At 31.2% G+C, this 26,109-nt stretch overlaps 1 protein-coding gene and 1 long non-coding RNA gene across 4 annotated transcripts in view; both read right to left on the bottom strand.

The window, feature by feature from the left end:
- The window catches only part of LOC117172499 (transcription factor kayak), a 141,703-nt gene that overhangs the window by 42,624 nt on the left and 72,970 nt on the right, over window positions 1-26,109 (bottom strand). Inside the window, exon 1 of one of the 3 annotated variants that reach the window (XM_033360500.1) lies at window positions 11,900-12,098. The exons of the other annotated variants lie outside the window; for them this stretch is intronic. Within the exon in view, the coding sequence (XP_033216391.1) occupies window positions 11,900-11,944 (45 nt within the window). The 5' untranslated portion in view covers window positions 11,945-12,098. Of the gene's footprint in view, window positions 1-11,899; window positions 12,099-26,109 lie in introns of those variants that run through there. 3 annotated transcript variants of the gene reach the window in all.
- Window positions 1,187-11,553, bottom strand: LOC117172500. The gene is made up of 3 exons (XR_004467029.1): window positions 11,270-11,553; window positions 1,958-2,111; window positions 1,187-1,571 (listed from the first exon to the last, which is right to left on the bottom strand). It is a non-coding gene; the product is annotated as an uncharacterized LOC117172500 (long non-coding RNA).

Below are 26,109 nucleotides of genomic sequence, written 5' to 3' on the forward strand. Positions count from 1 at the left end.
TAAAACTTTTGCACGGCAGTGTACGTATTCAAAGATTTAATTTTTTAAATTGCAAGCAGTAACAGCTCAATATTTTTTAGTCTAAAATGTTTGAAATAAATTCATTTTAAATGCAATTATTTAAAAAAAAAAATCATATTTCAATTATGGACATATGGGCAATCATTCTCCAGAACCTTAAGATTTTCGTATAATAAATTTGGTTAAATAAATAGCTACATGGCCTTTCATACGCGTCTTCTTTGGATGACCGAAATTATAATCTTGCTCGTGTATAACCGTTTACTTAATGCTAATGGATATTATTAGCCTATCGAAAATGCGTAAATCTGAGGTTGTTCACTGTATTTTCGAAACAATTAAGCTAGTTGAAGAGCTAGTGATTTTTTAAATGTTAAGACATCTCATATAGAAATGGACCGATAATGCTGAGGGGAAAACGGAAATGGGCTTTAAAGATAGAGAAAACATTTGAGAGGTAGATCTGCCTTTTTATATTCCAGGGTTGGGCGACCCTGTGCTTCATCAAACTCCACCCATTGAAAATGCTCTGACCAAACAGCTTTATCCATAAAGAGACAGATGTAACTCTCAAATCTTCTCTCTCTCTCTCTCTCTCTCTGAAGCCCATTTCCGTGCTCCCCACAGCGTTATCGGTCCATTTCTATACGTCGATGTTATTAAAGTACACGGAATTTTTTCGTCGATACATATGAATACATCTATAGAATTGAAAACGAAATATCAGTAATGTATGTAATTCATTTAAAGTAATTTTGTTGGAAGGCTTGCCCATTACACCAGCAATATTTTATTTGTACGAACGAATTTTCTCATTTCTATACAGAAATAATTTTGTTAATATTGAAAATTAGAAAAGGAAAAAAAAAAAAAAAACGTGAAGTTACGATTTTTTCTTAAAAATTAAGCTTGAAATTGCTCTAAAAAAAGACGTTTATAAACTTTTTTGGCGGTGCCGAAGTAAAAAAAAATGTTTTCGTTTCACCAGCGACACAGTAATTTGTATTAATTTAACTAGAATGTGGAATCTTTTTTAAGCAAAACACGGGAGGTTCAGCTTTTTATCATGTAAACGGAATTAGTAGTCAATTAATCTTACTCCTGTCATTAAACACCAATGAGTAACTAAGTCATAAAATATAAAATTTACAGATAATTGCCCATATATTCACAGATACATTTTATTTATTAAAATCTACACGCTTAGTTCATTAAATGAAGTACAATACTGCATTTACATCAAGATTACTGTTATTTCAGGATTCAATACAAAAAGAGCTATACAAAACACAAGAGAATGATGTAAAATCTCAATTCCAAAAGTGAACATTTTGTTACGTAATAAAGTCAAAATCTTCAATAGCCCTCCCTTCTATAGCCTTTCCGAGAAGTGACGCAGCGTCGCATGTATGTGTAACAGGTGCTGCACGGGGTGCGCGGCTGTCACTCAGGCGAGCAGTCAGGCGTGAACAAACAAAAGCGGAGCAGGCTATAATGAGTTAGTTGCCACCCACCGTCAGCCCCGACATCAGGGCTATAGAAGAGTTTCACTGTAATTGACATAAGGATTATATTATGTTCTCATCAGTACATTATAAAATAACACAAAGTAATGTAAATATTTATTAAATTGATTATATAAAGTTTAATTCCGTGAGATATTAACACTCATTTTAAAGAAGTACAAATTGCAGATTTTTTCACAGACTTTAATTTTTATTAGAAGGAATTAAACAACAGAAATGTAAAATGAGGACGCTAGAGATGTCAACAATCTTCGAGCTGAAGTTTAAAGCCGCCCCCCGTAGAAATTAAAAAAAAACTTTTAAATTCAGTTAATATTGTAGGATTTCAGAAAATATTCAACTAGATATACTATCCTTTCACAAATAAATATTACTTATTAGGTTACTAAATAACAGAAGAATGTACATACAGCGAGACCCTTCAATAGCTCTCCCTTTTAAAGCCATTCCGACGAGCATTGACGCCAAATCGACAACCAAAAGCGTTTTCAGCCAAAGCAGCAGTCTTTCGAGTTATTTCCCCATCACTGCCAGCTCCAAAACCAGCGCAATAGAAGAGTTTCACTGTATTTAAAATAGAGGTGTAGAGAAACGGGTGATAAAAAAAACTACGGACAGCGCAAGACAACTAGCTCCGAGGCCAATTTAATGTATCATATAGTATTCAATAAATCCTGTGAAAGCTTATTTGTTTGCATTTTAGATCTGATTTCTTAAAATTTATATTGATTTCATTTTGAAGTTTTTAATGATCAATTTTAATGGCAAGATTTCAGAATAAAAGATTATTAAGCAGCACGGTTTGACTGTTCCAAGTTAAATAACAGGATGGTCACTTTGATCGAGAAAAAAAATCACAGTCATTTCCCGCTTTACACAAATTTTGTACGGTCATTAAAATTTAAAAATTCGAACTGCACAATAAAGCATTCTTGGTAAAACTCTTTTGAATCTTAATCTTTTACCATCGAAGCTTAAAAAGTTTTAATTCTGAAATTTTTAATTCAAACAATTTAAAAATAAATGCAACTAAACGGTGCTATTTTTTAACTTAAACTCTTGCAAATTGAACAATTCGAAGATTTAGGTTTAAGGCCATGTGACGAATGTGTCATATGACCAGATTCCTACCTAACCAACATTTTTTTATTTCCTAACTTATTTTTACACCAAGCGCAACATCAAGATGAAAATTTGGGATAATAAATAAGAAGCACCAAGAAAGGTGGGTCAGGTCCTAAATTTTAATAATTATGAAAAAAGCAACAACATTATTTTCAACAAAAAAAAAACTTTTTTCATAATTATAAAAATTTAGGACCAGACCCACTTTTCTTAGTGCTTATTATTTTTGATCCCTAATTTCCAACTCGATGTGGTGCTTCTTGTAAAAATAAGTTGGGAAATAAGAAGTGTCGGTAAGGTAGGAATCTGGTCACGTGACCTACTCATCACATGGCCTTAAAACGTAGGGGAGAACACCGGACAGTAGATAATTATTAATTTAAAGACAAATATAAGTAAAATAAACAATTCTAACTTTAATATATTAACACGTATTATTTCTTAACTATTAGTTACACTATATTAATTATTTTACATGCATTAGTATTTCAAATTATTGATTATCTTCTGTGGGATCAGTATCTATTGTAGGGTGGTCACAGAATGACATTAAAAAATTGGGCTTCTTGAAGCATTCAATCAGTGGCGGATTCACCGAACACGCAACATAGGCAGCTGCCTCGATGTTTTAAAATTGCGAATGAAAATGTTTATTCATCATTTGTTATCAACAATATTATTTGATAACAAATGAAAGGTTGTCAATATTATTCGCTCCTGATGAAGACTTATTTTTCGAAAAAACTACGGAGGCGGGGGCATTTCACCACTGTCTAGGGCGGCATATTGTTTTAATCCGCAACTGCATTTAATGGTGAACATTCCTAAAAAAACAAACCTATTTTAAATACAGTAAACTTCCACCAATGTCCTCCGCCGTAAAACGTATGCGCTCACGAATGTTTCCCTCTGGAGGGGCCACTACCTCTACCGCGAATCGTCAGGATATTTGTGTCTAGCAACGTTCATTGGCTGCCTCAGCCTTGTATCACTACACCCACTGTAAGTAAATTTTTCAACAGCGCATGGGCCAAAAAGCGCGGGTCTTTTTTGAATCAATAAAGATATACTATCAATAATAATGCTTTTCGGCGCATGCAAGTTGAAGCAGTCGCGGTTTGTTAGCATGCGATTGATTAGCATGACTGATTTTTCATTTCCTTGAATTAGTATAATTTGTGAACTAAAAATTAATATAATAGAATGAAAAACCGACTCAAATATTTCGCGGCATATTGAAAAACTTTTTTGAATAAAATGATCTAAAATTATAAGTAAGTTATAAAGATCTGAATTTTCAAATGTATCATGCTACGATAGGTGGAAATGTCAGCCGTCAGGAAGGTTACATGATCTTTGTTACCTACATGGCTCTGCACTGCAACTGCACACGACTTTTTGGAGGAATATTTCTAAACGCAACGGTAAGTTATAAAGGCATGAATAGTAACATTTCTCAAGTGTAGAATTATATTCTGAGTCATGTTCCATTCTTTTGTCGATGAGAGATCTTTCACTGTCGCGAAATAAAATATCCAAAATTTGAGCTTAGTGCGTCAGATCGGGTACTCTTATCTCAAATTTCGGACAGTTAATTGTATTGCGGGACAATGAAGGGTCATCAATCAGGGCCGTGGCCAGCCGTAAGGCCCGGCGGGCCCATCCCCCGAAATTCCGCGAATACTAAAATTTTACCATAGATGTGAAAAAATCTAAATTATAACTACTTTTGCCCCCCCCCCCCCCCCCCCCCCCCCCCCCCAATCAAATTTCTGGCTACGAGCCTGTATTAATCGAAAAAATAATGGAATATGACTGAGAAAATACATTCTACACTGTTAGAAAAATCTGTATGAGGTTTAATATACATGTGTGTGAAGCAAATATGCACTACCGCTACTGAAATTCAACATACATTGGTGTAGTAAATTTAATATACATGTGTACTAAATTTAATATACAGGTCAGTATAGCAATGTGCGTGAAAACTCAACTTGCTTTCATTTCTTTAAATCTTTTCAAATATTCTCAATGGAATCAATAATCTAGAATTCGTAGACTCAGTTATTTATAATGAAAGTACAATGTACGGGTTAAATTTTTCCTAATTTTGCTCTAAATGGTCAAAACTTAAGGGGGATACAATTAATTGTAGGTTAAGTCTGTTATTTATTTGCTTAATTGAACGTTTCGACTTGTAATCCAATTTTATTTTCGGTTAACAGGAAGAATGTATCATGTTTTATTATTTAGAATCGAAAATTACAGCTAAGCTTATTTTAAATTTGTGAAAAACGAAATATGCTTTCCTTGTAAGTGATTAACATGAATGTATATGAAATTTAATATACGCGCTCTTAATGGCGATTTCATATACTTCATATATTAATTTTAACACACATGGGTATATTAAATTTAATATTATTTTTAACAGTGTACACTTGAAGAATTTGACTATTATGACATTTAAGAGTTACTTTTGCGTTTCGAATATTTTCTCAAAAAAGTTATCTGGATTCTCATTACGTCGTATTAAGATACTCAATTCAATCTTTCCGCTCGTCGGGCCTCTTTTTCTAATTGGTCAGCTCCTCTCGCGGGCGTGACCGTATAGCCCGCATAGGGACCGTGGTGGGAGGTGAAGGAACTGCACGCGGGAAAAGAAGTGCGTATAGGGGCAGGGGAATTAGGCGAGCGGGGACATAAGTGGGAGTTCACTGTATTTCGCATTCAACATAAAGGTTCAAATGCAAAGAAGACAAAAAAACGCACAATAGTTTCATAATCATTATTTGAGAATCAAACCAAATAATCAAAATGTCAGAACGCCCGGAGTAAGTGATGGCTTAGTGATAAAGTTGAATTTCAGTATAAAAATATTTCGTCGCAAATATGACACTTTATGGCCAAATAAGCCTATATCCAACTTGGCCGTTGAAGCGATATTCTAACGAATGAATGACGGGTTATCTAAAATTTGTGATTACGCTACCATTTTTCACTGTATTCCTGATACCCGAAACTTCCCCGGGTTGAAACCGATTAAGAATTGTCGCTTGTTAGTTAATTAAGAACAGTGAATTCTGGATCCAAGCCACTGGAAAACGACATTCCATTTTACAGCCGCAATTTCGAATATTTTTCTCTGCTTTTTCGCATAGGGCATCTAAATATTATTCTATTTTGCTGAACAGAATCAGTTTTTGGAAAAAATGTTTATATTTTGTTTGCTAGACAAAAACAAAAACAAAAAAACAGAAAAATTGCAGTGAAGCTTAGTGTTAGCTGCACGGAGAAAAATGGATGGTCAAAGTTATGTGGTCAAAATTTAGAGACAGCAAGTCTGTTTGCATGGTCGAACGGTTTTTTCATATTTTTTTCGACATGGTTAAAAAGACTCTTATTTTATCGCCAGTCTGACTTTTATAAGAGCATTACACTCACTATCAGGGATAACTAAGGTATCCTTTTCGGAATGGTCAATACACACATATTGTTTTCACTCATTTCGACCATCCAAGAAGGAGTAGATAAGCCATTGCGTATGGTTCATTACATGATTTTTGCGCATCAATCATGCGCGTGACAATTTAAAGGGTATTGCTAATTGGCTTCAATTAGCATAACGAAATTTTAGACACCATAGTTATGTCTGTTAAAAAAGAAGGCTTTTACCAAATATTTCAGTGTAAACTGAAGTATATTTATTGAGGATTAATTGGAAATATCTTATTCGGTAAGTACCTGTTTTAAATAAGTAATTGTAACGTTAATATTGTATATTAGTAATGTGAGATTTAAGACATTTAATTAAAATCTTTTTGAGGTTAATGTAAGTTTGAAATAGATTATAATTATTTAAGTAATCACTGTTAATTATAGCATTAGTCGATTTAGGATAAAATTGAATTGTACTCATTAATTTGAAACTAAATCATTATTTTTCAGTTATGGCATCAACTGCTGAGATTCATGCAAAGACAGATGGCACGGGCAGGGTCAATGCACTCGTGATCCTACATCCAGTTGATGGAGTCGAATGTCTGAGAAAATCAGATCGACCATCTGAGATCTCCAAACCAGCCCTTCACAATGATCGGGTCAGCCAGCTTGAAATGACCGAGACGACGGTCTGAGACAATCGTGTCGTCTTTCTGAGATTGTCGATTTGGACCTCTCGTTTTTATCTTCTAGAGATAGCCGCTTTAGCCATATTCAAGAGCTGTCCTATAGTGAATAGTCGACCCTGCAATATGATCTGTCCGCACGCTTATATGGCCAAACAGACCTTCCATTTTTCTCCGTGTGTGTGTGTGTGGATTCTCTCAGCATTCTCATCGACCCTCGTGAAACTGACGCATCAAATCGCTTATAACGAATGACCCTTTCATGGTTATGAGTTGGAGGTCACTTACAAAAACTCAAAGTATGAAAGCATATATTGGTTCAATGTTAATTAACACAATTAGTTTATTCATATAATTTAAAGAAAATGAAAAAAAGATTCATGAAAATCGGTCAATATATGCAGTAATAATAGAAATGTTAAAGTACATACAAACGAATAGTCAGATACACCGTAGCGTGGGAGGAAACGCATTTTTTTCGCTCAGCAAAGTCTGCCTTCAATTCAGCCCCGATTTGAAATTATTATTATTTTTTGATTAAAGTGTACTTAATTTCAAAGCGCACCTAAGTCTAACATATTTTCATTTTCATGTATTTATTTATTCTATGTTTACTCAAAGTATGAGAAAATCGAGAATTTTCAAAGAATCATTATTAACTCTATAAAAACGGTTGGCACATAATAAAAATCACCTTAAATCAACGCAAGTGTACTTCCACAATGCTATTAATTTGATTGTTGATTGAACCAAATTTGTTCTTTCATGAAAATGCTTTCAATTATATTAAGCGTGATTGTTAGTCATAACTTTTATAAAACAACAATAATTGCAATTGTTATGAACAATTTTTTGCAAAAATTTGACATTTGTAGTTTTTTTTACTTCGGTTTTCCTTTATAATCTGAATTGATGTAGATATTCCTAAAACTAATATATTTTTAATTATATTTGTTAAAGTACAACAAATGTTGATTTTGTAAAAAAAAAAAAAAAAATTTTAGCACTGAAGCTGTTTCAAATTTCTGTGAGAGAGATTTTCATGAACTTTTTCTGTGTAAAATTTTGGAATTTTTGATTTTTTAATTTAGGATGTTCCGCCATGATCTGAATCGATGCATACATTCTTGAAAGCAACATAGGTTCAATTATATTTGTGAAAATACAGCAATTGTTGATTCTGTAATCAAATTAAATAAGTAAATACACAACTTTGGTATTTTGGTCTGCAAAATAATTATTTTACATTAAAATTGATTTAAATTTTCGTGAGTAAAATTTGCAGACGCTACTCCTATGTAAAATTAACAATAAATACTGGTCATTATTTGTTTATGTAATTTCAAATATCACGAAATTCTAATGTAGTTAAAAAAAGCCATTTATTGATCCATTGTGCCAGATCCATTTATTGGTTACCTAAGGCTAAAAGATACATCAATCCTACAATTGATCCACAACTGCCATTATAAAAAAACTATCATTAGATTGGCAATATCCGCTTTTTCTAAAGGAAAAATTCCAAAACTTCTTATTTATGTATTTCGATTGCTTATGAAATAAACAAATAAAATTACATATGTATTATTTCCCATCTATATCATTCAGATGATAAAGGAAAATTTGAAATTGAAAAACCACAAATTCCAAACTTTTCCAAAAAAATTGGTTATAACAATTATAATTGTTAATGTTTCATAGAAGTTAGACTGATCACTCTCACAATTTTAGTATACCAGTATTTTTATAATAAAATTGTGAGAGTGATCGTCAGTAACATTATCTATGAAACGTTAACTATTATAATTTTTATAAACAATTTTTCTGGAAGTTTTGAATTTGTAGTTTTTTAATTTCGGATTTTCCTTCATCATCTGAATTGATGCAGATATTCCTGAAAATAATAAGGGTTCAATTATATTTAGTAAAATGCAACATGCATTAATCTTGTAAAGAAATTAAATCAATTAATTCAAAGCTTCGGCACTTTGGCGTAGAAAATAATTGTTTTCACTAAAACTGCTTTAAGTTGTTATGAGAAAGATTTGTAACCACTATTTTCATTAAAAACTAAGAATGAGCTACAGTGCAGAAAAAATATGTTTCACGCTAAAGTTTTATATTTACTTCCCTCATTTGTTTACAAAATCACACGGAGAAACAGGGATGTTCAAAAGTAACATCTAAATGTTCAGGGTTAACATAGTTTATGTTTAACTATAGGTCAGTAATCTAGATGTTTAAAAATAGCACCTGTAGATATTAAAAAATGAGATGTTACTCTGGAACATACAAAATGAACTGAAATATACGAGATATTACATGTATGGCTATGTCAAATAACGGCTGTAAATGTTTTAGGAGTTTACTTATTTCTTGTCATTTAAGAAATTAATTGATTACTTATCTGTGAATTTAAAACTAAACTTTAATTTTCGTACATGAAAGAAAAACAGATAAAGGGAATGAAATGTCGATTAGATGATACATTTAGTCAAGTAGAGGTTATGCGTTTACTATTTTTAAATAAAATAAAAAAATTAAAACGGGGTAAATAGACCGAGAACGAATGATATGTAATGTTCATTTAAAATTCTATATATTTTAGATAACTTAAATTTGAATTTTATTTTAAATTTATAAAAATTTTGTCAAATGTGTTAGAATCAATATAACCTGAAATTTAAGATCATACTTCTCTCGTGTAGACAAAAAAGTCGTTATCCAATTTTAATTGAGGACAGCTAATTTGAATTCTTTGGAAATGTTCCCAAATTATAATATTCCATAATTATAATATCGAAAATATATAACCCACAAATGTAGTGCTGAAATTTCAATGCGCGATGTGCATGCGCACGGAAGATTTTAACATCTCAATGTGTTTCAGTTTAACATCAAAATATTTTTACGCCTAACATCTCAAAAAGATATTAGATGTTTCGCATGAACATCTGCATGTTAGGCGGAACAATCCTTTCCATTGAACATCTAAATTTCAATAATCATTTTTCTCCGTGCAACAAGTGTTGTATTTTAACAAATATAATCAAACATATATTACCTCTAGAAATATTTACGTCAATTCAGGTGACAAAGGAATAGCTGAAATAGAAAAAACAACAAATTCAAGATTTTTTCAAAAAATTGTATACTTTGTGTACTTGTATGCTTTCGTGTGCACTTTAACATTTTTATTATTACTGCAAATATAAACCGATTTTCATGAATCTTTTTTTCACTTTCATCAATTTAGGAAAAATAAACTGATTTTGCTAATTAAAATTGAATCAATCAATGCTTTCATAATTTGAGTTTTTGTAACTGACTTGCATCTCATAACGATGAAAGGGTCATTCGTTACGAGCAATTCGTGTTTCATGAGGGTCGATGAGAGTGCTGAGATAATCCACACACAGCTAACACTGAGCGTCACTGCAGTTTGTCTCTATTATTCTCTCCTTTTTTCATTATTAAATAAAATATAAACATTTTTTCCAAAAACCGACTCTGGTACCAGCTACACAGAATGTTTAGATGCGATATGCACAAAATCAGAAAACAATATTTAAAATTTCAGCTGTAAGATGGAATCCCGTTTTCCAACTCTAATAAATCCCCTGATGCCTTGGGCGGCAACTAATTCCTCCCATCCCATTTTCGGCCTAGGATGATTTTGAATTATAGTAGAAGTTATAAATTAATATTGAGATTAAGCGGGTGGCGTAAAATATTAAATTTTGGCTCCTGTATTTTGATAACCCGTTGTACTAGACACGCTCCTTTTCTAGAATTAAAAGGGGTTCTCTTAACTCTACGATTCAGAAGAGTTTTAATGAGACATTTTCAGTTCGTGGAGTGCTGAAGGGAAAACAAGGGATCAAGTGCATGGGATTTGATCCATTTTGCCCTATTTTGTTAATATCTTCGTAAAAACTATTTTTTTTCTATACAAGCATACTAGGAAATTAGTTTTTATTTTTTAAATTATTATTTCATAAAATAATAAAATGACAATAATTATTATTTATACTGAAGATATAACATGAGCAAAGTTTTTTCCCATGAATTTGTTCTATTATCTTCACCTCTGCACTCAAGGAAGTGAATTTAGGTGGTGGTTAAAATGAAAATACTTAATAATATTGTAGACAAAAAAATTTTAGGCGGGTACACTTGGCGAATTTTGCCCAATATTGGATCCTGAAATTTTGTTGTCATTTTAAGTATCATCCAGAAAAAAAATATGTAATGTACTTTGTTTGGATAGGGTGGCTTTGACATGATGAAAACTGGTTTGCTTATGCTTCAAATCTTGGAAGTCAATTTTGTAAATCTACTTATCGTCGTAATAAAGTTTCAGTGGTAACACGTACTATATGTCCCTATTAGGAATTTCCGTCGTAAATCTTTTTATGGCCCATCACTGAGAGTAGAAACGCAGAAAATTCTAGTTTAATGACAACTCACCTCGAGGGCAATCTTCTGAATATCCTTGGCCTAGCAAGGCTCGTGTCAATCGCAATCGCTCGAGTTTCCTTTCAATGTCTGTAGAAATGTGAATCTATCGTTTTTAATATGGGAATCGCGAAAGCGGATTCTGTCGTCACTCGCGGACAGATCACCGCCGGAGTAGTCTCAAAGTGTCGCGACCTTGCCGCTTTCAGATTTACTTCAGTGACCGTCGCCGTTAATGAGCCAATTGAAGTGAGAATTACTCTTGCCTATACAACGCTCCACAATCGACTACAGTCACTGTGACACTGAAACAAGTATACTAGTGCTTCTGTCAACGAAGCGCCCATGCCAACCGCATGCTCAAATGTTTCACTTCGAGTGATTCCGCCAGTGTTCGTTTGATTTCGGAAGCGCGCCAAGTCCTGACTTATTCAGTTATCTGAGAATGATAATGAATGCCAGATTGCCAGTCTGCCCCTATCCGTTCCAAATAAATCAGAAAAAAACCTTAGGAATTCTCGGCTGAAAGAGAATCAAGTCGAGGGCAAGTATCACGAGTAGTTTAGTCAAGTTGACTGAGTACTAATTGTCAAATTAACTGCATCAACTAGTTATATTTCAAAGTGAAAGCTTATTACCTACCGTCAAGACGGTGATATGTCCAATATTTTTCAAGTAAGTTCCCATAGAAAAAATCCTAAATAATCAGTACCCATTTATCAAGTTGCTGGTAGCTTCTAGCCGATAAAACTATATTCTGGCATAAAAAAAATATGTTACTCAGGGCGCCAAAGAGACTAACATTTTAACATAATCTTAGAACCAGCTTCACCAAATTTTACTTTGCGGAAGTAAACGTTATTTTGCCTAGTTTATAGCGAAAATCTATAACAGAAAAAAATATGGATTATTAATTTTTATACCAAATGATTTTTTAACCCTTTCTTTTTAATGTATTTCAATTTTTGTTGATATTTTTTTTTAAATTGTACTAAAAATATTTTCCTAGTATATTTCTTTTACAATCCATTTTTGTTCGGCTTGCTGATGTGTATGCTTTTCGGGCAGATTTTAAACATTTATTCAGATTCCTGGAATTTAATTTTCCAGGAAATGAAATTCAGACGCGTATGATTCACGTTCACACTATCGCAATACCACACTACCGCCCACCCACACACGCATGCACCGAGTTATTCCGGAATCGAAGAGGCGTACAAGCAAATTATAAGTTACTTGCATTCCTTTGTGCAAGGAGGGTTAACGCCAACTTTCTGGTATCGAAATGACCCTAAAGTATCAGTTATCGATTCGTGAACGCGATACATGAATTTCAGTATGAGAGGCGGGATGTTCTGGCGATCACAAAAATTTCAAGATGAAGTCTATTTGCATCTCATTTCGAACAATCAATTTTTTCATGGTACTTCCATTGGTCTTCGTGTCTTATTTTCGGTGAATCTAAATGCACGGAATTTAGCGCACTTTTGAGGATCGGCGATCAATAGTACTGCTAGTCTGTTATAAAAAACGCCAAAAAATGTTAGATTGCAACACTACTACACGGAGAAAAAGATATCGCACAATGATATCGCAAAACCTCTATATTGCAAGAAAGCGCAATATGATAACGTACAATCAGGTCCCGGAGCTTTTTACGATATTATAAAGCACTAATATCACCGAAAAAAAATGAAGTTAAATTAAAGTTAGATATAAATCGGGAGACCAGATTTGAAACAATCACAGAAAAAAGTAAAATTTACTGCAGGTAAGACCAGCAAAGGTTAATGATTAAACATATTTCGGCGAAAGTTTCACTGAGGTTATGAAAATAATTCTGAACTCGTCGACTGCGTCGCGCTGAAGTGAGAAAATTTCAGTAAAATATGCAGAATCAACAACAGAAAACACAAATAAAAATTTTACTTACTGATATATCTCCTCCGAAATAAATCCCATTGTTGTAGACGAATTAGAACTTATTTAATACCATTTAGCAAAAGGGCAAAATGTAACTGACAGATGGGAATCCCCATTTCTCTCAAATTTAATGAAGTTAAACGACGCTTGATAGCGCTGGCGTCGTAATTGTCGCTACACCTCGAATAAATATGGAGCGATTATAAGATGAAAGATTGTCCAGGCAAGGTTAAAAATCGGAAATTATCTTCGATTCATATCAAGTTTATCTGGCAAGGGTAATTTTTGTTCCGGTGAATCTTTCACCTGGAATCGATGTAAAATTTATCTTTAATTGTTTCTGTAATCGCTTGCTCACTACTACTCGAATACTCGCGAGATCACAAAACAAAAAATACAATGTGATAGCGTAATAAACTTAAATTCTTGCGTTATCGATTGTAAAATTATGCGATATATAATGTAAAAACTTGCAATGTTCGATATCACGATTTTGCGCTATTATAATGCGATAATTGCGATAAATAGTGCAGGAATTACGGTATATATTGTAATTCATGCGATATAGTTTTCACAGTGTAAACAAAACTGAAAAAATGTACCTTAATCATGCATATAAAAAAAGTTTTACACGCGAATGTTTTGAAATCAATATGCTTCGCCCATTCGAACATGATACAGACATATTTTTGTCGTCATATCTCACCATGTGAGTAAGGCTAGAGCGGGGTCGTGTAATGAAGGAGGCCTGTGACTTCAGTTAAGACAATGGGGATGTTGCATTAAGTGAGATAAAGATGTATTTTGATTCTTCAGCAGCTCATTAACATATTCCAAGAAAGAATTTTTTATTGAATAAGTAACATGTTTTGTCTGAATAAAGTTTAAAAATGGCGCCCGCTCGCGGCATTTACTTGAATCCTATTTCTTAGAAGCAAGAAAATATTCTTTAACAGAAGTAATTTTTATTTAAACCAGACACATATCTTTTTTTGATCCAATAAATGAATTCTTTGGCTTTATTTTCTTGATTAAAATAAATATTATTTCCATTCAAGTAAATTATTTCCTTGATTCAAAAGTTCTAGATTCGTGGAAATCTGATTAATCGTGCAAAGAAATATATATTTGATTTAAAGAGTATGATTCTTTGAATTAATTCGGACGCATTTGAATCAATTAATTTTTTTGTATTTCAATCAAGAATTTAGGTTTATTGAAATCAAAGAAATAATAATTTAATTCAAAATAACATTATTAAATTAAAAATATATTTATTTGCCACAAAGAGATCATCCATTTATAGCAATGGGGCATTTATTTATATGAACAAGGCCAGGGTTGCTACAAGAGTCTGGTTACAAAATTCCATGACTTTTCAACGTATAGTTTTAAAAAATTCCAGGTCTAGTTTTTTGAAATTCAGCCAATTGAATTGAATTGTAAAAAATTATAATGCAACGATAATGCACGCAGAAAAAAGAAATATAATATTTACTTATCAAGAAATGTAGAGGGTTCTTTATAAACAATGACAATGAAATTAAGGTTAATTCAACGGTTATCCTTTAGTAAAAATAAACCTCTATTCCATTGTATTATATACTGTAAGATATGTAACATCTACTGAACCGAGGGTTAAAGAGTGGTGTAGTGGTACAAGGTAAAGTGGTAAAGGATCGGTACTTTCACGAAAATCTTCTTCAATATCTTCCAGTTTTTTTTTTTGCTTTTCTTATTGAATCTTCCATTTCTTTGAATTTAATACATACACTTTTTGTTATATTTGCATTTTCTTTAGGTTTTCTTTTTTAATTTTTAAATATAGAATTCGCTATAAAATACTAAATTATTAAGACTTTAAAATAGAGAAGATTAAAAAAGTTCCAGGTCTTGTAGCAACCCTGAAGGTATTGTGCGGATCGACAAGCCACAACAACTTTTAATCCGAATTTTTTTTAAATTAAATTGATAGCTTTTTTACTAAAAAATTAAAAACCGGAAATTTGCATTGTACAAGCATCAATGACTTGAAACTAAACTCGCGACAACTCGGCTTCTGTTAGAGGAAATGATCTCGGTTTTTTTGTAAATAATAAAACATCTATCGATGCAAAATTTTTTTTAATGAATTTTTTCCTGATATTTGCAACATAAAAATTATTTTAACCATTACCGCCAGGAAAAAATTCAAACAAAAATTTTAAGATTTCATGCCATGTCTACGAAGTGGAAAAAAGTTTAAAATTTCAGAAAAAACCAAAACCTTCTAGCTACTTCAAAATGAGTATCATTTAAAATTATAATAAATTATTTGAACAATTAATTTTTTATTTTAATTAATTATCCACCTCGCTCCAAGGGGCCATTCACGTATTTTGTGAATGACACCAATGGGAAATTAGAAAAAAAAGTTAAAATGAGTATGAAGTAGTATATCATGTATCAGCAACAATTTTAATTTAAAAAACGTAAAAAAAAAAGTCATATGTAGAACCAAAAACTAGCAAAAACCACCATTTTTTAACTTGTGGGGTTAGTTTAGGACCCTAAAAAACAGACTTTTGGGGTGATATGTGGAAAATAATATTTCATTCGTATTCTATAGCACATTGTGAATAGAAATGTTAAGTTTCAATAATTCGAGCTGGTAGTGAGTCTCTTTCTGTACTTTTCTTGAGATAAAAATTCACAAAGCTGAAACGGCCAATTTTGTCACTGTAATTGGTTATATATTGATGCTCTTTGACAACAATTTAAAAGTCAAAACCCAAAATTCTCTTCAAAATTTAAGAATAAGCTTTAAAAAAAATAGAAGTTTAAAATCGGTTATGAAATGCAACATGTGGGCAATTATGAACAGTAAATTCCTATTCTAGACCACTGTGAGTACGAGGGGGCCGGCCGACTCAAATCGAAAGCGCGAGCGGCAAAAAGAAAATGGATCGTATCTTTTAAATAAAGAGAACGATTTGGCTCAAATTTTGTCAAATTTTTTCTTAAACATCAAGGAAAAACTTTGCCAATGGCAGTTATCTGTCTGCGAAACTTCCCTGCAGAGTTTTTTCCGTCAAAGTCTGAGGAAACGATTCCTGGCGGTAATGGTTGCAATAATTTTCATGTTGCAAATATCAGAAAGGAATCTATTTTTAAAACATAATTGGCATCGGTAGAGGTTTTCCTATTCGGAGAAAAAAACGAGATCATTTCCTCGAGCATAAACCGAAGTTTCACGAATTTAGTTACAAAAGTCATTGATTTCGTTACAATAAAAATCTTCGGGGGTTTTTAAATTTTTAGTAAAAAAAAACCTATCAATGCGGTGAATTTCCCAAGTTGGTCGTTTTCGAAACATATTTCAGCGTTTCAGCAACGCACGAGCGAGAGCAAGAGCGAGCCCGAGCGCTAAGAACGTTATGCAAATCCACACGCTCGATTGTTCTTATGAAAATTGGTAATATTCCATGTCAAAAAATAAATGCACTGTCATTTCTCTGTTTTTCCCAGTCTCAAAAAATTGTCGGTCATTCTCCGGTTTTTTCGTCCAGCGAAATGATAAATTCACAAAACTTCAGATATAGCTCATTGGGGAGATAAAATCCAGTAAATGATAGTGTTATTTGAGGAAAAAATTTTGTTAATGGATTATGTCCTTCGGAAATTAAACACTGGAAAAGTGGCGATACCTAATAAGAAATGTCGTTCTATACATCTCTTCTAAGAGTAATTAAAATATCGAAAATTTGAAATCGAGTTGAAAATTTAGAATTTACACGGAAAAAGAATTGTTCTTGGATCAATTAAATTTTACTTGCTTCAAGCCAATATGAAGGTACAAATGGAGACGATAAAATATGGGTATGTGGTCCAAATAAATACTTAGTACCTTATGCTTAGAACAAATGTACATTTCCTTGACCTGATAAAATGCATCTCAGATGGAATGGCGTATTTTATTACACTGAAACTTTATTGTATTACTTCACATAGAGGTGTATTCAAATACAGAACTTAGTTTACTTCCAAGAAATTACTTCTGACACACTTCAAGAATATATTTTCTTAATCAAGAAAGTGTAGTATCGGAACAATGGATTAGTGCCTCAACTTAATGAATTTCGTACTTAAGAATAGTCTCTTAGACAAGAAATCTGATTTCTAAGCAACAGTTTATGAAAATTCAAAGCAGGATTTCTCAACGAAAAAAAAAAGTTATTTTTGACATTAATGTTATATAATCCTCATTTTTTATAATTATTAAATACATAATTCGCACACACGGTTACTTACACATATAATCACACGCTTAAACGCTTTGAAAAATCGCACTCGTCGAGATTCGAACCCTACCTAAACTACCTAAACTAGAGTGTCTTATCGCGCACCGTAATCACTTCGCTATCGAAGCACTTGGATTTCGGTCAAAAAAACTCGGTCAAGAATTTCAGGGCAGCAACGTAACAAGTCATGGTGAGCCTCAACCATCTTCAAACTAAAATAAAGAAAAGTCAAGTGCAAAAATGCTTTAATAACCTTGATGACAAAAAACGATTTTCTGCTATACCAAAACCTCCATAAAATCCGCAGTTTTCAATCTCTCCAATTCTTTTATATAATAGAAACTTACTCAGTTTTTAATGCGAAATAACACTTTTTAAACAATAATTTAAAATATCTGAAAAAACGAATTAAGTTTCACTTATTTAACAAAGGACTGAATACTTTTTATCTTTAAATATTTAGAAGGTTTAAAAATTATCCAAAAGTAATAAATAATAAAGAATAATAAAATATAAAAATGCTTTAATAACATCAATTGCAACAACAGCAAATTTCTGCCATAGAAAAAACTTTCATAAAAGACACAGTTTTCAATTTATCCATTTCTTTTATCATACTTCTCTTTACTCAGTTTTAAATGTGGAATAACTTTTAAAAAACAATTAAAAATATTCTTTAAAAAATTGAGTTTCACTTATTTGACAAAGGGTTGCAGAGTGTTTTTCTTTAAAGATTAAATCCGTTTAAAAACGAACGAAAGCTGATAAAAAATAAAGAACACACGAGTTCCAAAACGCTTTAATAATGTTGTGTACTTCTTTACTATTGGGAAAATCAGTGTCTCGGACAAATTAAACATATAAAATAAAACGGTTTCTTGTAAATAGTAATTCAAAATAACAGGTTATTAAGTGTTCTTAATAAAACACTGCGTAAACCGTCAAAATTAAGAATACACATTGTATAATCTCCTTCTAAGTACATAAAAAATCAGTCCCCTGGCCTGTCATAAGCTAAGAAATACAATCAAAGCTAAATATTTCACAATTGAATAAATGAAAAATGTCATTTATGTAATAATTGTTAAATGCTGTGATAATGGGAAATAAATTTTTGAAGCACATATTTTTAAAATTTAATATTAAATATTTAAAAACTCGAGCTTAATTTTGTCCCTCAGTTTTTGCAGACAGTCCCCTGGTTTAACTTGAAAATTATTTTAATCGTTCTATGTGCAACAAAAAGTCATCTTTTTGCGTTAAATGGAACGTTTCCAACGTGAAGTTTGTCCTTGTGTACAACAGATAACGTTCGTGTGCCCTTTTGTTAGGTTATTTCTCGACGTCACCGCTGAAACAAGTGTTTCAGTGGGCTGAGGGGACAGTCCCCTGAAGAGTAAATTTAGACTTTGTTTTTAACATTAAATTAACAGCTTTTGGTATTTCATATACTCAAGGTGGACAGCTTCCTGTAAGTCAATTAATAATACTTTTGTAGAATGTGATGCGTGCAACGCGCTCTGGTGAGACAATTCTACACACAGAAACTATTATCACTAAGGGCGGCACGTTTCGCCGTTGTAGACGTGGGAAGTAGGACAGAGTTGGTTGAAGCTCACCAAATAACTTGGTACGATTTTGTCATCGAGATCCAAGTGCTTCGATAGCAAAGTGGTTAGAGCGCGCGGTAGGACATAATACACGGAAAAAATTTGTACTTGAGATAGTACTGAATAAGTTACATTGTGGCGGATATGAGAAAAACTCGGTGAATTAACAATACCTATTCTGTAAATATTTTCGAACTAGCCTGTCATAATCACAGAACTGATAATAAGTATTAAAAGTTGGTGCCGTAGAAGTTCAAAATGATTATTGCGAACAAGGTGAAGAGAAACTACATCTGCGCTGTGAGAACCACAGTTCTAGGTCGCTTAAAATTACAGAACTCTACTGAGTTTTGAAATACGCGTACGTGGCGGCGCGCTACTCAAGTGTGCATCGCAAACACAGATGCGATACGGCAGCACAGATGCATTAGTGTGTGTCAGTGTTGTGCGCCCAGGGATCGCATCGACGAGATTCAATAATGAATCACATAGAATAAGAATCACAAATAAAACTACAAAAACGAAAAATCAATGGAAACTAGATGTAAAATACTGTTATTTTTAAGAATAATTGCAATTTCATCTTTTTCGTTCAAAGTTAAACTATTTGGTTAAAAATGTATCTTTCTGTAGAAAAAAATCATAATTTTTGTTCAAATTCATGGTTTCGGTTGATAAATAATCTACTGGGTTACAAATGCTTCTTTATTCTTGAAAATTTATCATTTTAATAGAAATTTAAAAAAGTTAAATAATTATTAATTTTTAGAAATTCGAGTAAGTTTAAGCGATATTTAGAAGTTTTGAAAAGATTTCATTATGCTTAAAAGTTGAAAACTTTTCAAAAAATTAAAAATAAAATGTCATTTTTTATTGTTACAACATACATTTTTAATGTCATTCAAGAATTTTGAACATTTTGAAGATGATGAAAATACTTTCTTGAAATTCCTGGAAAAATTGCAAAAGTTTTATTTAAAAAGAAAAATTAATTTCAATACAATATTTAGAAAGATTAAAAAAAGCAAAAAATAGACGAATAAATAAAAATGATGCAATTATTAATTTAGAAAAATCAGAAATTTTTTTTAATTTATATTTTTATGTTTAAAATTGAAAATTTCATTGAAAATTTGTTATTATCGGTTAAAAATTATGCTATTTTTTTATTTTCATAACTAAAAGTTCACGTGTTTGGTTAAGAAATCGTATTTTTAGTTAAAAAAAAAAAAACAATTCCATGAGTGCAGCTGACGAGAGAGAGTTTAAACTGTACCAATTCCTAAACAAGGAACGAATCATTATCTTGTTAATAATTATCGACTAATAAGCCTTCTTTCACACCTGAGTAAAATTGCGTAGAAAATTATTAAAAATTGCATCAATAAAATGTTCAAAAAATATTTTTAACAGAATATTTAAAAAGATTTCAAAATTAACACAGGTTTCGATTAATGAATCAAAAGTGAACGATTAAAATTTTTTATTTAATTAAAAATTTTGTACATAAAAAGAGAAATTAATTTTATTTTAAGTCTTAACAAATTAGTAATTGTTAAATTGTTATGCATTAATCGAAACCTGTGTTTGTTTTAAAATCTTTTTAAACATTCTGTTAAAACTATTTTTTCTAAAAAAAATATTATTTTAAATTTTGTCAGGTATCTTAAGAAAATTGCTGTTTTATCTTTAAACATTTCAAAACCCTTAAAACGCTTAAGAATTTTCAAAACTCTACGAATATTCAAGAAAATTATTTAAAATTCTCCTATAATTATCTAAAATTCCTTCAATTTAAAAAAATGGGAATATTTTCTTGAAATTAATTATTCATTTAAATATCTCTTAAACTTACTCGACTTTTCATAAATTAATAATAATAATAATAATGTTTTTTTTATTTATGAAATTTTTTGCTTTTTTAATCTTTCTAAATATTATCTTGAAATTAATTTTTTTCAAAATAAAACATCATTTGCGATTTTTCCATATTGAAACATGAATTCTAAAAATGCTAAAATGGAAACTTTTAAATTATCTCCTTTAAGGGCATGTGATACTTACAGTTTCCCCGGCTTTTTTCCACGAAAATAAAAATTTTTTAAAACTGAATTCGGAGATGCTATAAAATATCTTAACGGACGTCCCCGGACTCATTTCTAAGGGATATAATAACAAAAAAATTTATTTTGCTAAATCAAAATTTTATGCATATGTATTATTTTGAGGTTAAGTCGTTTTGCATCTCTGCCTTTCCGATAATCTGGAAATTATTTATGAAATAAACTTTTTTGATTGCCTGCAAACAAGGTTAGTTCCGGGAAATTAGTTACTATGTTTATTTGTAAGTCCAAAGTTTTCGGCCAAAAATATTGTGTAGTTTCGAAGTAACGCTAGGGTGAATTGTAACACACATAACCTCGAAATATACACGCACGCTGTTAGCAATACCAAACATTTTTTGATAAAAAAAAAAAAAACACAAAAAAAAGTGTGTGGGGACGTCCGTTAGCATGTTTGCTATCATTCCCCAGATTTTGAAGGCAAAATATTTCTTATCCTAGGAAAAAAGCCGGGGGAATCTAACACTGAAAAAATCGATACTATTTCCTAAACGCTATGCAAATTAATCACATTTTGCTAAATTAAAACTTTTTGAATTAACCTACAAAAAAAGTGTGTGGGGACGTCCGTTAGCATGTTCGCTATCATTTCCCATTTTTTTAAGACAAAATATTTATTATTCTAGAAAAAAAGCCGGGGAAACCTAAAACTGGTAAAATCGACAATTTTCTAAATATCACATGCCCTTAACATTCTTTCAAATCCGTTTGAATCTACTAAAAATATTCTGAAGTGTTCAATTTTATAAAATGCAATGAAATACTTTTACATTATTAAAACAGATTAAAAATTAGTTGGAAATTATTATAAGCAACATAAAATATGAAAATAACCCTTATTTTGTATTTGAAATCTTTTAAAATGTGCTGAATTCTAAAAATGATCAAATGGAAACTATTAAATTACCTCCTTTACAATCCTTTCAAATCCGCTGAAATTTTCTGAAATAATTCTAGATTTCAATTTTATAAAATTATACAAAATTCTTTCATATAATTAAAATAGATTGAAAATTAGTTTGAAATTATTATAATTAACCTAAAATTTGAAAAATAGACCTTATTTTATACTCCAAACATTAAAAATGTAAAGGTTCCTATTTTTTTCTTTTTAAGGATTACGTTTTTTTAATTGATATTACAATGTTCATAAATTGTTCATTAATACGATAGTATTATTTTTTCTAAAAAAAAATATTAAAAAACGAGATTTTTCTGTACAAAAAAATGCACTCTGACTTTTACGAGTAAAAATTGAAGAATTCAATTCTAAAAACTTAAAACTGATTTCTAATTAAAAGCATAAAAAATAACAATTTTAAACCTAATTGGTCCATTAAATTTTAAACAATTCCCAAGTTCCTTTAAAATTTAAATTAGGAACGTGAAAATAAATGGAATAAATTAATCATTTTTAAATTATGCATAGCGCTGTTAAAAATTCTTTTAAAAATCCTTGGCTGGAAATCCCAAATCTTATAATCCATCCAATACCATACATTTATTTCTTATGAAATGTTGATGAAAAAAAGTTTTCTAATCATTATTATTTAAAATCTTATCAACTATTGGAAAAATGAAAAAAATGAACAAATTCCCCGGATTATTTGGAGTTTGCTCAAGTCCTTAATTTTGGAAAATGTTCTCCAAACTACAAAAAAAAAAACGCGAGCAATTTTAATTTTGTTCTAATAAAATTCATAAATGTTTTTATGTGTATACTATTTGCATGAAAATCACTTCGTCTTTCTACAGGGATCGGAAATTAAATTTTTTTGTAGCAAGCCTAAATTGAAGGCAAAATGTGAGTTTTATAATAAAATAGAGCAAAACAACGTCAAATTTTAATGTTTTCGAAAAATTAGAATTTTTTATAGAGAATTCATCTTTTTTTTTACAAAAAATGAACTTTTTAGTGTTATGTTGTACAACTTTGTTAAACATTGATTTTATTGGCTAAAGCTTGAACTATTTTCATGCAAAGACCACTTTCATATTAAAACTTAAATACTTTATCTTTAGTTTCAAAATTGATCGGTTTTATTACAATTTTTTACTATTTGGTTGAAAATTATTGTATTTCATTGTTACACATCTAAAATAATTTAAAAATTATTAGTTTTAGGGTAAAAAATTTAAAAAGTTTGAATAAATTATTTTTTCCCAAAATTGTTTTCATGTTTTCGTAAACATCAAACAAAGTATATATTTGTTGAGACAAATCTTTCATCACAAGTTTTTTTTCAAAGCTTTACTTTTTAATCGTGTTAGTATTTACTTAAGTGATTGTTGTACTATTTTAATCAACGTATATATGTTGAAATTTTTAAATATACATTTTTAAAACATTTTCTTATCAATTTTGTATGTTTTGTTTTGACCGATATGGTAAAAGATACATGTCGACATCAAATATTTAATACCGAGCACAAATATTGTTGACCTCACAGAATAAAGTAATGATAAAATTGGTTGCAGTACATTTTTTAGAGGGATAAAGTTTTATTCAGACAACTTCGCGTTTTTCAGAATACATGTGTTGTCATGGAAAAACAAAAGAAAGTTTAACCGATATTTCGTTAAAGTTTATCCCGTAAAGTCAATTTTTATTGCAGCGAATCTTTCATCCGAAATCGAGGTAAAGTTTATCTTCTGTTTTTTCTGTGCTCTCTTTCAGAAATATTGGGAAAAAAAGTGGAAATAATAACATTTGCTTGGGTTTATAAACTGTCCAATATCTTCGATTTTTTTCACAAAACTGTGCAAATTTTTTCTTTGATCCTGCAAAAATGTGAACTTTGAACAAATAAATCGTAATAATTTTAAACTGTAAAATTGTTTATAAATCTAGTGTTCAAGTGTAAGAAATTTTCGAATGTTTGAAACTTATTTCTTCTAAGTTCAGACATTTCAGTGACAAATGTCAAGAAAATATTAGAGGTTCAAGTAAGAAAATTAAATATAACTCGGTCCACCAAAAATGTTGGGCCCGGCACGGGTCGTTTCTCACAAGCGGTGAGAATTTTCTTGGTTAGTATATATAAGGACCACTTCGGCCAATACCCACGGCGTGCAATATTCTGCGGTAGGGAAGTGCGTTGCTTGCATTATATATATTTATGTTAGGTTAGGCTATAGAAACATATTCATGTTTGCGTGCGTACAATAAGTTAAGAATGTGTCTCTCGTATGTGTCCTCCGTGCATCCTTGCTTCCTTTCTTTCTTCTAATATACAAATTAGGCTAAATATAGAAGCCCCTATATAAATCGGAATATTTTTTTTTCGTGTTGAAAAGGACGCGCAAAAATTACAGAACTCTGCCGTGTTTTTGATTTAAGAGGCGTTCTGTGAAATATCCAGTCTTTCACTTTGTATTTAACGGAGTTTAGTTTCGCAAATTTTAAAGTTTCCCGTTGCTAAAATTACTGTCCCATTTAAGAATTCTTCCTGCATTATATTTAATTCTCATAGAAACAGTTATATAGAATTAAAAATAACGTAGGTCTGTAATTATTACGGATTTTTTCTCATATCCGCCACATCGGAACTAATTGTGTAATTCCTCAAGTATACATTTTTTCCGTGTAGTTAATTAGCTGAGTTAGGGTTCAAATCCTCGGAGAGTACGATTACCTGGGTCGGTGTAGTATTGCGGAACAAACGTGTTATTTCAATAAACGACACGGAAATTCTGGATTAATCTAAAAATATGTAATATGTGTATATGAAAAGGTGCAAAATATCACATTCCATTGGATTGGTGCTTTCCTGTGCATTTGAGAGGTAAAAATGTTCTTACGAAAATTAAAGTAGATACAACACTGTCTAAAACTAAAAAAAAAGAAAGTTGTTCTATCATCAATAGTTTCGGAGTTACATTATCCTAACTATAATAGATCGTGAGTTAGCACCTGCCAAATGTCACTCATTTCGACCTGAATTTATATGTAAATTCTCAGAGTCCAGTTTTTTGTGAATAGCTCGTTTCGGAGTTGTCACAGAAGAAAGTTTCTAGAGAATGAATACAAGAGGACTTAATTCTGCATGAGCTAAAAAAAAAGAAAATGTTCCTTCTCTCAATAGGTCACGATTAATGACCTTTCAAATATAATTTAGATTTTAGAGAAAGTTTCTTTACAAATTGATAAAATAGGATATTACCATTCGGGTTATAGCACTTTGGAGACAATTTTTGTTTGATGCATTTTAGATTTTTTGATTCGCGTATATAGAACACTGACACAAATTTTGGAGTAAATTGTCTAAACATTTACAAAAATTAATATAAGCAATAAAATTTGTACATTCGTTGCAAATCAACAAATAAGTATCTGCGCACGTAAACTATCATTATTTTTGGAGCTCTTTTAGCGATTTCTAGCGGAGAAAAAGAGAAACATTGAACGTCGATAAAGTCAAGATCACGTGACTAAGTGCTTTCATGAAATTTTTGTGTAGGATGATTTTCATTTTTTTGGTCCTAAAAATAACAGATAAACTTCAAATTGGAAACATACCACAACCAGCAATGTGTTCAAATTTACTCTTTGTAGTTCTTCAACCAACAAGTCGTGAAGTTGTATGTAAGTATGTAAATAAAAATAATTGTCGTCGATTAATTTTTGAGGGGGCGTGTTGAGTACTAGGCAGTCTGATAAGTACCTGAAAATTCTACGAGATGGCATTAGTATTCACTAATGTGAACCATTTTCGTCGAGCTTGATCCTTCAAATGACGCCTGTCAAAACTTCAGCCATTTATGTTTCCGCATTTACAAGTTACAGCAATGAGAAGCGACTAACCTCCGAGTTGTTTTTAATATGGAAAAATCTGAGTTTCGAGTTTTGATCAAACACTACTATCTTCACAAGAAAACGATATCCGAGACCAAGGCCAAGCTGGATAAGTATTACC

This window comes from Belonocnema kinseyi, chromosome 5 (assembly GCF_010883055.1).
Source record: "Belonocnema kinseyi isolate 2016_QV_RU_SX_M_011 chromosome 5, B_treatae_v1, whole genome shotgun sequence".
Classification (NCBI taxonomy): Eukaryota; Metazoa; Arthropoda; class Insecta; order Hymenoptera; family Cynipidae; genus Belonocnema; species Belonocnema kinseyi.